Here is a 15,810-nt window from a genome sequence, read left to right as displayed (position 1 = left end):
GTCATTCAGGCCTGTATTCTGCACTGAGAACTGTAGGAATACAGCCTAGACTATACTGTATGTAGTCATTCAGGCCTATATTCTGTACTGAGAACTGTAGGAATACAGCATAGACTATACTGTATGTAGTCATTCAGGCCTGTATTCTGCACTGAGAACTGTAGGAATACAGCCTAGACTATACTGTATATAGTCATTCAGACCTGTATTCTGCACTGAGAACTGTAGGAATACAGCCTAGACTATACTGTATGTAGTCATTCAGGCCTATATTCTGTACTGAGAACTGTAGGAATACAGCATAGACTATACTGTATGTAGTCATTCAGGCCTGTATTCTGCACTGAGAACTGTAGGAATACAGCCTAGACTATACTGTATATAGTCATTCAGACCTGTATTCTGCACTGAGAACTGTAGGAATACAGCCTAGACTTTTCTGTATGTAGTCATTCAGGCATGTATTCTGTACTGAGAACTGTAGGAATACAGCCTAGACTATACTGTATGTAGTCATTCAGGCCTGTATTCTGCACTGAGAACTGTAGGAATACAGCCTAGACTATACTGTATATAGTCATTCAGACCTGTATTCTGCACTGAGAACTGTAGGAATACAGCCTAGACTTTTCTGTATGTAGTCATTCAGGCATGTATTCTGTACTGAGAACTGTAGGAATACAGCCTAGACTATACTGTATGTAGTCATTCAGGCCTGTATTCTGCACTGAGAACTGTAGGAATACAGCCTAGACTATACTGTATGTAGTCATTCAGGCATGTATTCTGTACTGAGAACTGTAGGAATACAGCCTAGACTATACTGTATGTAGTCATTCAGGCCTGTATTCTGTACTGAGAACTGTAGGAATACAGCCTAGACTATACTGTATGTAGTCATTCAGGCCTGTATTCTGCACTGAGAACTGTAGGAATACAGCCTAGACTTTTCTGTATGTAGTCATTCAGGCATGTATTCTGTACTGAGAACTGTAGGAATACAGCCTAGACTATACTGTATGTAGTCATTCAGGCCTGTATTCTGCACTGAGAACTGTAGGAATACAGCCTAGACTATACTGTATGTAGTCATTCAGGCATGTATTCTGTACTGAGAACTGTAGGAATACAGCCTAGACTATACTGTATGTAGTCATTCAGGCCTGTATTCTGCACTGAGAACTGTAGGAATACAGCCCAGACTATACTGTATGTAGTCATTCAGGCCTGTATTCTGCACTGAGAACTGTAGGAATACAGCCTAGACTATACTGTATGTAGTCATTCAGGCATGTATTCTGTACTGAGAACTGTAGGAATACAGCCCAGACTATACTGTATGTAATCATTCAGGCCTATATTCTGCACTGAGAACTGTAGGAATACAGCCTAGACTTTTCTGTATGTAGTCATTCAGGCATGTATTCTGTACTGAGAACTGTAGGAATACAGCCCAGACTATACTGTATGTAATCATTCAGGCCTATATTCTGCACTGAGAACTGTAGGAATACAGCCTAGACTATACTGTATGTAGTCATTCAGGCATGTATTCTGTACTGAGAACTGTAGGAATACAGCCTAGACTATACTGTATGTAGTCATTCAGGCATGTATTCTGTACTGAGAACTGTAGGAATACAGCCCAGACTATACTGTATGTAGTCATTCAGACATGTATTCTGTACTGAGAACTGTAGGAATACAGCATAGACTATACTGTATGTAATCATTCAGGCCTGTATTCTGCACTGTGCCAATGCTGTTTGGTCTGATTGTGTTTCAAATAGTTCACTTCAAATGGTGCATATGCAAAAGTGACGATCAAGAATATTATAATTATTGTTTTTTCAGGTGATTTAAAGAATCCTGCCAGAGCTATACCAGTTGGTACCATATATGCTTGTGTTTTCACTTATTTCACCTACAATATTGTGTCAGTGCTTGTAGCACTGTCCTGTAGCAGGTAAATACAATGTTTGTTTGGGATTACATGTAATTTTGTGAGAGTTGGCCATTTACTGAACTTATCCTTGCCATAAAACAATTTTAGTCAGTGTATTTTAACCACATATATTTTCCTTTTATTTCAGGGATTTACTGCACAATGTGTATAGTTTTATGCAGGAAATCAACATTTGGTCTCCATTTGTAGTATTGGGTTTAGTGACTGCATCATTTTCAGCAGGTCTCAGTAATCTGATTGGTGCTACCAGAGTTCTCAATGCTGTTGCTAAGGATGAGTTAGTTGGTAAGATGCCTTTCATAGTAGTCTATAGGCATTTCACTTTAATTCTAACCTTGACCTTATTTTCCCTTGACACTGACTGCCATAGACCTCATCTGCACTTGTCTCTGTCTGTTTCTTGCTTTTCACTCATGATACTATCAGTCTTTTATACAAAGTTCATGACCCTGGATTTCGGCACGTGCAGAAATTATTAATCCTTAATGCTTGCAGAAGGATTACAGCAGTTGTGTTCACACTAGTTGGGACCCACTCAGGACCCATTCATGGCGAGTGTTCAGGCAGCAAATATTGCCATGTGCTAAGTATTGGTTCTGACTTTCTATTGGAACAGAGTTTTTCCTGCATATGTCTACTTGGTCCCAACCGTTCACACACGCATGTTTTGACATGTCCCGTCTCGCTACATGTCGAAGTCTGTAACATAAACACCACTAATGTCTTTAATGCAATATGTATAAAACATCACCTGCCCTTGACTTCAGTACTGATCATGAATACTAGATTTTAGTTATATAATTATTCCTTTAATAAATATTCTGGTGTTATTTTCAATATGAAGTATAAATCGTGCTTAAAATTTGGCCAGTATTTTTGCCACCAAATTTTGCTGTGTTATTTTATGCAATTCATTTTTCATTCATCTACAACAGACCTTGGTATTAGTATACTATATGTAGTATTAAGTAAAAAATATGGATATTAATTGTTTCTTTTATGTAATTATATTGATCTTATTGTTGCTTGGATACTATGTATTGTATGTAGCTTTTGTTTAGTGTGTGTTTATAGTCTTCTTGTTTACTAATTCAGTATGCAGGAATGGCCATTAGTATATGACCACCCCCACCCAACCGCGGACTGAATTGCAGTGTAAGGAGATTGTTAGTATATTAGCAGTTGTCAATAATAAGTGTCTCTTGTCTTCTGCTAGGTTGTATATTACATCCTTTCAAGCATGAAACTGCTGGAGGTAATCCTTGGCCTGCTGTTCTCATATCATGGTTATTTGTACAGGTAAAAAGCAAGAAGTGTACTGTAGATGACTAGAACATTTTGTTGTAGTTGTAGTATTGTTAACTGAATAGTGTTGCTATTATAATGGAGTTTGAAGGTATTCATTGACACTGAGCCAATGTAGTGAGGACACTCATTGACATTGAACTAATGAAATTAGGGTATTCATTGACCGAATGAAAAAGAGTTGTTGTTGGCATTGACCCAATGAAATGATGTATTCTTTGGTACTGAGCCAATGAAATGATGTATTCTTTGGTACTGAGCCAATGAAATGATGTATTCTTTGGTACTGAGCCAATGAAATGATGTATTCTTTGGTACTGAGCCAATGAAATGATGTATTCTTTGGTACTGAGCCAATGAAATGATGTATTCTTTGTAAATGAGCCAATGAAATGAAAGTATTCTTTGGTACTGACTCAATGAAATAAAAGTATTTATTGACACTGGTCCAATGAGTTGCATGATGTATTGATTTGCATTGAACCAATGAAGTGAAGGTATTCATTGGTACTAAGCCAATGAAATGAAAGTATTTTTTTATGACACTGGTCCAATGAGTTGATGTATTGATTTGCATTGAACCAATGGAGTGCAGGTATTCGTTGACCTAATGAAATGACGTTTGCATGGGCGCATTACATTCCAACTTCATACATAATGTCATCCATATCAATTTGCACACATCAATATGTTTCTTGATCTGATTCAAGATTGCCATATGGTGGCCATTTTTGTGCATTCTGGAACAGGATCCTGGCTGTTTACAGATGGATTTTATTCACACTTGGTACATACATTGGACATTATGGGACCTTGATGCACATCGTTTTGTTTTCAGGATCAGATTCAAAATTACTGTCTGGCGGTCATTTTGTTTTTATGAATGCGGTTCTCGGGCCATAAATCTGACTGATTATGTTTAAATTTTATGTCATAGATATACAGATGTATTTAAAATAGCCATTTTGTTTCTATTAATGCTTCCGTAGATCAATATCTCTCAATATGGACAAGTACTCGTTTGATGATCAGATACAAGATGTCAAACATTTTAATATTAAAAAATCATCATAATTAAGCATCAGCTTCTGGATGCATATCTCTAATGTGTTTATGTTTGAACTATATTACTATAAACAAAACTTAGTCTAATTGAATTTGATAACTAAGGTGACTGTGCCATGCATGGCTTGATCACATTCAACTCAATGAAGTAAAGTTAAATGAAATGAGGTTGTTCATTGATACTGGCCAAATAATGATAATGAATTTATTGCATCCTTAGAAATTTCCATTGGTTGTCAGCAATAAAATGTTAGTAATAAAGTACAATACATATAAAAGTATAATGTCGGTTATTGTTATTTCAAATATTTTGTGTAAGTATTCACTTGTCTTATTATGTCTCCTCTTGAACTCATAATATATTTATATATCTGGACATTATGGGTTCCTGATGCTCGTCATTTTATTTTTCAGATTGGATTCAAAATGGCTGACTGGCAGCCATTTTGTTTTAATGATTGGGCTTCTAGAGCCATATCTCTTAAATGCTTTGACTTGTTAGTCCCCGTTCAGGCGCAGCCTGAAAAGGGGACTAATAATTCAGGTTATGTCCATAATTCCGTCTCCAACATTTTCTCAGAAATTCTACAGCAGATATCAGTGAAACTTGGCAGGTTGATGAACATGTCCCCTCCGAGTATGCACGTAATTTTTTTTCCAGATCTGAAAATCCCAAGTGGGTCTTTTTCACGATTTTATCAAAAATTGCCTCTCCCAGCAACATTGACAAAACGTCTGCGCATGCTCAGAATAAATTAATTACTGTAAAATACTTTATTTTTGCTTGCAACATTTTTTTGCTATTTTCGCTGAAGGAATGTTTCAGTTAAAATACAATCCAGCGAATATACCCTTTTCTTATATTTTACAGTCAACTTGTCAAAAATCAATGAAAATAAATTCAATACAAAACACCCAGAAAAAGTCTTTTCAGCGAATGATAATTCCAGCTGAAATAAAATATTTTACAGTAGATTAGATCTGTGAGTAAGGCTGCTGTTATTACGGCACGTGATTTCTCCATTGCGTGCAATTTATTATAGTACTGTTTATACATGTATTCTGTTTGGCTCAGTGGTCTCATTCACTCGTTACTAGAAGAACTAGTAATTTTATTTGATTTCAAGAACTTCAAGAAGGCGGCATAAGAGACGTGTTTGCAAAGGTAAGTTTTCCAGTTTATTGGGGTACGATTGGTGTACATTTCGTGACGTACGGACGTGAATATTATGATGATTGCCAGCTTTATATTCTTGTGAAAAACCAAAAAAAGCAAACAATTGTCTCTAATCTACGAAACTAGTTTGTGAATTGTATACCCTGTCAAATTATTGTACACGAACGATTAATTCACGAGGACATAGTTTTCAAGTACCGGTAAATCGTTTTCCGGTCTTTTGCTTGTGTAGCGATTTCCGAAATATTCACAACTCGGGGGGGGGGGGGGGGGAGAATTTCCCTGTGTCGATCAATTTATTCATTATATAATAGCAGGTTGCCTATGATTACATTCGTATTTTTTATGTTGTGAGCATTGAACTGTTAGTTGCAATGAAGATTTTGGCGATCTTGTGCGATTCAACATGGCGGATGTACAGTGACAACACGTGTATGGACGGTCGGTCGAGCAGTCTGCAACGGACCACAGTCTGTGAACGGACCGTGAAATCGCCCGTTTTTTCGGCAGTTTTTTTTTTAATGTTTTGGATATTTCATTCACTCCTGATGCCTAAAAGAGTCTAATTTATATTTTACCGTAGTCATTGACACCTATTCAAGAGTATCATGTTTATTGTGAATAGCGTGAATGGGTAAGCTTCGTTTCGACAATGGGCTGTTATTTCTGTGAACAATGTTAAATTATTCTTTGAATGCTCAGTTTATTTTTTGAAAACAACTAATTTTTCGATTTAAAAAAAATCATGCCGTTTTCCCCGTCAAAATCAAAGCATAAAGATCTTGTTAAACATCGGTGAATCCCCTGTTGCGTTCACCACGAGGTCACTAAGCCGTCATTAACATATTTAAATGACCACGTGTACTGAAATAACATGGCGGATATCGCATCGCATCGCATTTACATTCGACCGAAATCATTCGTTTACGATGAAACTAAGTTGAATATTACTTCCAATTCATAAAAATTCAACGAATTATTTTTTTGTGCGTATTATAATCATTACTGAATAATAATAAACAATTGCAATACTTCGAAAACAAGTAAGTTATTCACTTGCGAAACACAGAATGACCAGATTGTGCTACCGTGATCATTTGCTACCGGTACTAACAACTAAGCAATGTATTCGTGTTTGTATTTATTCGAAACTTCTTTTAGAAAATACTTTACTTTTCGTAAACTTTACTGAATTTTTGGGGGGGATTCAATTCCAACATTTCGCGATGCCAAACCAAAGGCCTTTCACTCTTTGAGTGTGACACCTAAACCAGAAGTTTTATGGTGTATAAACTGGCACTAAATGAAAAAGCCGTTGAACCTTATTCAAATTTATAAGTACATGTTATTATGTATTTAATTATGAAAACTGACTAAATTAAATGTGATCTTATTTTTAATTTGAACAGAATTATGATTTATATCGGTAATGACGTTTTCATCCAATATTAATAGTGCAATTGTTAAAATGCCTACCTACACATTTATTGTTTTTGTTTCTGTTGCCCTGAAATAGACATTTGTAAAAAAAAAAAATTTAAAAATCATGCTTGATTCAAATTCAAAAAAAAAAGATGTAGCCATGTAGCCCCTTCCTGTTATCTGTTTCCAACTTCTTCCAGAGTAAAACTGGTGAAGCCATGTAATTGCCATACAATCATAAACTGTGGGAAAACTTATATGTTATTGAAAATCTTTATTTTGTTGTCTGTGAATTAATATAATATTTGAAATGGTGTAATGGTGCAAAATATTCTCAAGCAATTTATTTTCTGGTGGCACTACACTGTGCATTTATGCATGATCTCAGCTTACTAAGTGATGATGGTGGTTGAAATGGAAAACTGAATACAAAAATCCAGTAACATCTCAAACGAATTTCCGTCTGCTGTGAATGCATGTTTCGTTACATCAAATAAATAACCCAATTTTATTGAATGTATCCAAAAACATGGTACCAATGATCTGAAATTTCAGGAGTGCTCGCTGAAGGTTTATCAATCTTGCTTATTGTCTTGTTCTTTACCAATCCTGCATTTCAGTTACTAGAATTTATACTAAAAAAAAATAGTTTCTGTTTTTCTTCTAATAATTCGGCCACTCTCAAAAACAAATATTTTTCCATGGTCGAAATGCAAGAAGAATACAAAACTACTGATTGCATAGCGATACCTGTAGGGCCATTGTCAATTAGTTCGCCTGATCAACACAGCGTTATACATAGGGCTGATATTGAATCACGGAGAGTAAAATCTTGTGATACTAATCTCTAGAACCGCTCAGATTGGTACATACCGGTATGTCTTATGAACCCACATGTGTATATCTTTAACAATACTCATTTTAAACTTTTTTTTTTTTACAGTGGTGCTGTGAACTGCTTCAATTTTGCAAGGCAATTTTTTCTGGGTTCCTACAATATGGAGTGTCAGGGACTTTATTGAAATTTCATAGAATCCTGAATATATCTAGAAGTGAAAATTAAATGGTTTACAGTATTTTATACCCATTAATAATGATTGAAATGCAATAATATCACTGCACTAAAAAGACTTCAAACAATTATTTGTTTCTTCTCCATTGAAGGTTATGAGCAGACCAACCTTTACTGGCTTCCTTAATTATTACATGTACTTGCTCTGAAAACATAGCTTTTACAATTGTTTAAATTAACAGATGTTGTTCTATGTACAATGAATACATTTTAAATAATAAACCTTACTGTATTAATAAAAAATTGTATTTGACAACATGAGAATGATTCTGATGCCCAGTGGTGATGTTGAAACAAACCCAGGTCCTGGTAATATACTAAGACCTGATTAACAAAGAAGCCATGTACATCAAGGTTCACTCAGATTTATGAATGCAGTTTCTTGAGCAAGTATACATGTATGACAAATAGTTTTGTTGCACTTGTGTACTCTGAGATTCTGAACATGGGTCAGTGGAAGTTTTTAGTTGTCAGTACAAAACTAGATTATGGGAAATCACTTTATGATGAGTTGTACCCACATAGAGTACATATTCATTCACCTGTTTGCAGATGTTCCTTGTACTACTTTATAATCAAATAACGGGGACTGTGACATTTCATGTCTTGTTATATTTTAATTTTATATATTCGTTATACATCATGTTATATATATATACATGTATTCAAAATGGCTGATTTTGAATGCTGTTCCAGAGCAATATCTCTCAAGTACTTTTTTGACGATCAATACAAATTTCAATCATTTTAATGTTAAAAAAATCATATTCCTGACATGGGTATATTCCAGCTATATTATTATAAACAAAACTATATATCTTAAATTTGATAACTAACTGGGACTGTGCCATGCATGGCTTGTCAATTTTGATCTGGGAACATTGCTTACACATTCTGTGAATTGAAGGTGTTTATTGATACTTGGCCAATGAGACAAGGGTATTTGTTGGCATTAAACCAATTGTGAGGTATTCATTGACATTGAACTATTTCAAGTGAAATAATTGCAACTCTCCTTGTGATGAATTCAAAGCCACAACTTTCAGTATGCAAGACAAACATGCTAACCACGAGACCAAGCAGTCTGCACTGCTGGCTATCAGGAAAACACTCATGTTGCCACTAGACCAAGCAGTCTGCAATGCTGGCTATCAGGAAAACACTCATGTTGCCACTAGACCAAGCAGTCTGCAATGCTGGCTATCAGGAAAACACTCATGTTGCCACTAGACCAAGCAGTCTGCATTGCTGGCTATCAAGAAAACACTCGTGTTACCACTAGACCAAGCAGTCTGCATTGCTGGCTATCAGGAAAACACTCATGTTGCCACTAGACCAAGCAGTCTGCATTGCTGGCAATCAGGAAAACACTCATGTTACCACTAGAGCAAGCAGTCTGCAATGCTGGCTATCAGGAAAACACTCGTGTTACCACTAGACCAAGCAGTCTGCACTGCTGGCTATCAGGAAAACACTCATGTTGCCACTAGACCAAGCAGTCTGCACTGCTGGCTATCAGGAAAACACTCATGTTACCACTAGACCAAGCAGTCTGCACTGCTGGCAATCAGGAAAACACTCATGTTACCACTAGACCAAGCAGTCTGCATTGCTGGCAATCAGGAAAACACTCATGTTACCACTAGACCAAGCAGTCTGCACTGCTGGCAATCAGGAAAACACTCGTGTTACCACTAGACCAAGCAGTCTGCACTGCTGGCTATCAGGAAAACACTCATGTTACCACTAGACCAAGCAGTCATCCTCAATTAAGATTGGCATCATAATTGAGTTTGCCAAATTTGTCCGTACTTAGATTTTAAACAGTTGCCAATATCAAAATTTTGCTTTGAGTGTGTTTGTGTGATGCAAAGTACATGCATAGTATAGCATTGATGTGTTATGCATAGAATGGGGGTGGGGTGGGGTGGGGTGGGGTGGGGTGGGGTGGGGGTGGAAATTGTTGCTGATATTAAGAAAGGTCTATTCAGTGTACACTATGATGATTTTAATGTTCTTTTATGTGATTATTTTGCAGGTGATATTATTGATTGGTCAACTGAATGCTATAGCACCTATTGTATCTATCTTTTTTCTTCTGTCCTATGCATCAACCAATGTTGCTTGTTTAGCATTGGAATGGGCATCTGCACCAAACTTTAGGTGAGAACTTGATTCATGTGCTTAAAAGTTGCATTCACACTGCAGCAAAAATATGTTAAAATCACTCCAGAACAAGTAAAAAACATGAAATGTGTCCAAATAATGTTGTTTTAGCTTAAATAGGTAAATATTTTCCCTGTAGAAAAGTAATTAGCATAACAATATTTTTGACCTTTAGCGATTCGATTCAAAATGGCCGACTGGCAGCCATCTTGTTTTTTGAAAATGTTGCATTTTGGACATGCTTTGTCAGTTTTCATTCAAACTTGGTACATAGATTATACATGTTAGGATACATGTCCATGATGATTTATTTCACAATTGGATCAAAGATGGCCGACTGGCAGCCATCTTGTTTTTTGAAAATGTCGTATTTTGGACATGCTTTGTCAGTTTTCATTCAAACTTAGTACATAGATCATATATGTTAGGATACATGTCTCCGATTGTTCCTGAGTCTGTCCGTCTGTCCGTGCGTCAGTCTATCCAACGTCATATTTCAGAATCCTGTGGACGGATTTCGTTCATTCTTTGCATGTGCCTAGTACCTTATGTGGGATATATGCACATGCAGTAGTTTAGCGATTCAATTCAAAATGGCCGATACAGGATACATGTCCATGATGATTTATTTCACAATTGGATCAAAGATGGTCGACTGGCAGGCATCTTGTTTTTGTTTTTTTATGCGGTATCTTGGACGTGCTCTGTCAGTTCTCACTCAAATTTGGCACATACATGTACTTTATACGTGTTAGGATGCATGTCCATGACAATTTGTTTCAAAATCTGGTCAAGGATGGCCGATTGACAGCCATCTGACTTTTTGCCCTTACTACTATATTTCCACAATTTATGTACCATTTTCATTCGTATTTGGCACATACATCATACATATCAGTGTTTCATAATCAGATCAAAGATGGCTGAATAACAGCTGTTTTTATTTTGGCCATATTACTATGACATGAAACACGTGTTTCAAGGACACGCTCGTGACAACCCCTCCGCTTTAATATGACGAGCACAAAGAGAACTTAACGGGGACTGTGTCATTTTCAATGACTTGTTTTCGTAAATAACACTGGCCGTGAAAGTGTCACTGTTTTTATATTGCAATTTCTTTCAATTTGAATTGTTGTATTGCAATACATTAGTAATAATTAAACTATATATACATTTCTTTATTGCTAAAAATGAATTACACATTTGTTTCGTACTATAATTTCTATACTGTTCTGGGGATTATTAATTACAATAAACAATATTCAACTATTCTGCAGCACCAATAAAATCATTACTTAGCAGTATAAAAAGAATGCATAGTGAAATGTTTCTTGGTCTAAGAAACCAGGGACAATATCAGAGCACGGGTCTTATTTAGGAACTCCTGCCAGAGAAACTGTACAATTAATAAAGGCAAATTAACAGCTACGGATGGTACAACCATAATAGCACCAGTTGTTAAAGACAAAGCCCTACTCTCTGCAAAAGATACTTGTTAAAGCCACTCATCGCAAAGCTGCTAGTGTCTTTTAAATGTATTTTAATTTGACCTAATGTTTTTTTTTGCAGACCATCCTTCAAATATTTCTCCTGGCATACCTGCTTACTTGGTATTATTGGTTGTGGTGTTATGATGTTTCTAATAGATCCAATGTATGCCTCTATTAGCATTGCTTTACTTATAATAATATTCATTTATATACACTGGAGAACCCCTGAAGCCAGCTGGGGTTCTATCAGTCAGGCACTCATATTCCACCAAGTTAGGAAGTATCTACTCCTTCTAGATATTCGTAAAGAACATGTGAAATTTTGGCGTCCACAGATGCTATTACTTGTAGCCAACCCACGGTCTTGTTGCCAGTTAATACAATTTGTGAATGATACTAAGAAAGGTGGATTGTATGTGCTAGGACATGTCAGAGTTGGTGATCTGGATAAATTTCCTCTAGATCCTCTTCAAGTTGAATATAATGCCTGGCTGAGTCTAATTGATCAGCTGAAAATAAAAGCATTTGTGGAACTCACACTAGCTCAGAGTATACGTCTCGGCATACAACATCTATTGCGCATTTCTGGTCTAGGAGGGATGAAGCCCAACACTGTTGTACTTGGTTTCTATGACAACTGCTCACCAGAAGACACTTTTGTGAAGGGAGAAGTGTTTAAAAAAGTTAGATTTGTGGAACCAGAGGAAAATGTTGGTGATGTTCACCATGCTTTTGCTCCTCTCAGAGAATATGGAATGAAGAAAACTCTCTCTCCAGAAGAGTATGTTCTCTTGATCCAGGATTCCATAAAGTTACAAAAGAACTTGTGTCTCGCAAGGTACTTTCATGATCTTGACAGAGATAGGATTCACAATTCAAAGCAGAAAAAGTTCATTGATGTTTGGCCAGTTAATTTTTTCAAGCCTGAGACTGCTGGTTACCTAGATACCGCTTGTCTCTTCCTTTTGCAGCTCTCCTGTATTCTTCATATGGTACCAGGATGGAAGAAGAGTACAGTTATGAGAGTCTTCCTCTGTACTGAAGGTGAAGATGAGCGAACCACACACAAAGAACAGAAACTGAGGAAGTTCTTGAATGATCTTCGCATCCAATCTTACATCAAGATTGTGACATGGGAGCATGTAACATCTCTGATAATGCAACATGAACCAGAAGCAGAAGAAGATGAAATGTATCCTGTCACCAGACAGGAAGATATCAGTGATGCATATTTACATGGTATCAATAAACTGGTTAAAGGTCATCAAGGAAACACAGCTGTTACATTTTGTTATTTGCCACTTCCCCCAGCTGATAATAAATTACATTTACGCTATTTAGAGCAGTTACAAATCATGACAGAAGGTTTTACACCAACATTTCTTGTGCATGGTATTAATGCAGTTACATCAACTGCACTATAAACAGTTTTGAAAATTTCAAAATCCTGCTGTTGATTTAAATTGCAGATAGGTTTTTTGGCTCTCCCCAACAAAGCTCTCTGGCTCTCCCCAACAAAGCTCTCTGGCTCTCCCCAACAAAGCTCTCTGGCTCTCCCCAACAAAGCTCTCTGGCCCACCCCAACAAAGCTCTCTGGCTCTCCCCAACAAAGCTCTCTGGCCCACCCCAACAAAGCTCTCTGGCTCTCCCCAACAAAGCTCTCTGGCTCTCCCCAACAAAGCTCTCTGGCTCTCCCCAACAAAGCTCTCTGGCCCACCCCAACAAAGCTCTCTGGCTCTCCCCAACAAAGCTCTCTGGCTCTCCCCAACAAAGCTCTCTGGCTCTCCCCAACAAAGCTCTCTGGCCCACCCCAACAAAGCTCTCTGGCTCTCCCCAACAAAGCTCTCTGGCTCTCCCCAACAAAGCTCTCTGGCTCTCCCCAACAAAGCTCTCTGGCTCTCCCCAACAAAGCTCTCTGGCTCTCCCCAACAAAGCTCTCTGGCTCTCCCCAACAAAGCTCTGTGGCTCTCCCCAACAAAGCTCTGTGGCCCACCCCAACAAAGCTGTGGCCCACCCCAACAAAGCTCTGTGGCCCACCCCAACAAAGCTCTGTGGCCCACCCCAACAAAGCTCTGTGGCCCACCCCAACAAAGCTCTGTGGCCCACCCCAACAAAGCTCTCTGGCTCTCCCCAACAAAGCTCTGTGGCTCTCCCCAACAAAGCTCTGTGGCCCACCCCAACAAAGCTCTGTGGCCCACCCCAACAAAGCTCTCTGGCCCACCCCAACAAAGCTCTGTGGCCCACCCCAACAAAGCTCTCTGGCCCACCCCAACAAAGCTCTCTGGCTCTCCCCAACAAAGCTCTGTGGCCCACCCCAACAAAGCTCTCTGGCCCACCCCAACAAAGCTCTGTGGCCCACCCCAACAAAGCTCTCTGGCCCACCCCAACAAAGCTCTCTGGCTCTCCCCAACAAAGCTCTGTGGCTCTCCCCAACAAAGCTCTCTGGCCCACCCCAACAAAGCTCTCTGGCTCTCCCCAACAAAGCTCTGTGGCTCTCCCCAACAAAGCTCTGTGGCTCTCCCCAACAAAGCTCTGTGGCCCACCCCAACAAAGCTGTGGCCCACCCCAACAAAGCTCTCTGGCCCACCCCAACAAAGCTCTCTGGCCCACCCCAACAAAGCTCTCTGGCCCACCCCAACAAAGCTCTCTGGCCCACCCCAACAAAGCTCTGTGGCCCACCCCAACAAAGCTCTGTGGCCCACCCCAACAAAGCTCTCTGGCCCACCCCAACAAAGCTCTCTGGCCCACCCCAACAAAGCTCTCTGGCCCACCCCAATAAAGCTCTCTGGCCCACCCCAACAAAGCTCTGTGGCCCACCCCAACAAAGCTCTCTGGCCCACCCCAACAAAGCTCTCTGGCCCACCCCAACAAAGCTCTCTGGCCCACCCCAACAAAGCTCTCTGGCCCACCCCAATAAAGCTCTCTGGCCCACCCCAGCAAAGCTCTCTGGCCCACCCCAGCAAAGCTCTCTGGCCCACCCCAGCAAAGCTCTCTGGCCCACCCCAACAAAGCACTCTGGCCCACCCCAACAAAGCTCTCTGGCCCACCCCAGCAAAGCTCTCTGGCTCTCCCCAATAAAGCTCTCTGGCCCACCCCAGCAAAGCTCTCTGGCCCACCCCAGCAAAGCTCTCTGGCCCACCCCAGCAAAGCTCTCTGGCCCACCCCAGCAAAGCTCTCTGGCCCACCCCAGCAAAGCTCTCTGGCTCTCCCCAACAAAGCTCCCTGGCCCTTTCCAACAAAGCTCCCTGTCTTTCCCCAACAAAGTTATTGGGCTTTCCCCAACAAAGTTATCTGGCTTTCCCCAACAAAGTTCTCTAGCTCTCTCCAACAAAGTTCTCTGGCCCACCCCAATAAAGTTCTCTGGCCCACCCCAATAAAGCTCTCTGGCCCATCCCAATAAAGCTCTCTGGCCCATCCCAACAAAGCTCCCTGGCCCACCCCAATAAAGCTCTGTGGCCCTCCCAAACAAAGCTCCCTGGCCCACCCCAACAAAGCTCTGTGGCCCACCCCAATAAAGCTCTGTGGCCCACCCTAGCAAAGCTCCGTGGCCCACCCTAGCAAAGCTCCGTGGCCCACCCTAGCAAAGCTCCCTGGCCCACCCCAACAAAGCGCATACAATGTGATATATTTCAAGTTTAATGCTGCAGTATAAATTAGGTGTAAAAGTGTTGCCAAATGATAGTGTCTGAGCAAAACAAAATCATTGAATCTACTTTATTCAAACAAACAACTGACTTAAATACATGCATCATTTGCATGTAACAGCAATTACTGTAAAATCTGTATTAGAAACCGCGGCTTCTATTAAAATGGTACAATGCAATAGAGGGGATGAGGCTTCTATTAGAGCATCTACACATATGAGAAATGACGAATTTTTGGTTCTCAATTATTCAAAAAGAATGGGTGCGACTTCTATTAGGGATGCGGCTTCTAATACAGATTTTACGGTATTTTCGAAATGCCTACACAAATGTAAAATCAAAATTTAAGCATTTTGTTTTTTAAATTCACTATTGCTGATATGTATTAGTCCATTGAACATTCATAAATAGTGATTTTCTGCTGACAAAACATTATTTGACATTTACAGAATTACAATATGTTGGTGAGATGTGTCTACCTCTAACATGTGCTAGTATAA

The 15,810-nt window shown here is 39.2% G+C and overlaps 1 protein-coding gene across 1 annotated transcript in view; it reads left to right on the top strand.

Annotated features, from left to right (window-relative positions):
• LOC100368133 (solute carrier family 12 member 9-like) overlaps positions 1–13,231 on the top strand; it is a 29,247-nt gene extending 16,016 nt beyond the window's left edge. The window contains exons 6-10 of the mRNA XM_085498258.1: positions 1,855–1,966; positions 2,094–2,251; positions 3,183–3,265; positions 10,046–10,170; positions 11,746–13,231. Of these exons, the coding sequence (XP_085354384.1) occupies positions 1,855–1,966; positions 2,094–2,251; positions 3,183–3,265; positions 10,046–10,170; positions 11,746–13,090 (1,823 nt within the window). The 3' untranslated portion in view covers positions 13,091–13,231. The remainder of the gene's footprint in view (positions 1–1,854; positions 1,967–2,093; positions 2,252–3,182; positions 3,266–10,045; positions 10,171–11,745) is intronic.
• Positions 13,232–15,810: the final 2,579 nt, after the last annotated feature.

The sequence above is a fragment of the Saccoglossus kowalevskii genome, chromosome 1 (assembly GCF_978046115.1).
Source record: "Saccoglossus kowalevskii chromosome 1, keSacKowa6.1, whole genome shotgun sequence".
NCBI lineage: Eukaryota > Metazoa > Hemichordata > Enteropneusta > Harrimaniidae > Saccoglossus > Saccoglossus kowalevskii.
This window is presented reverse-complemented; position numbering and strand designations above follow the sequence as displayed.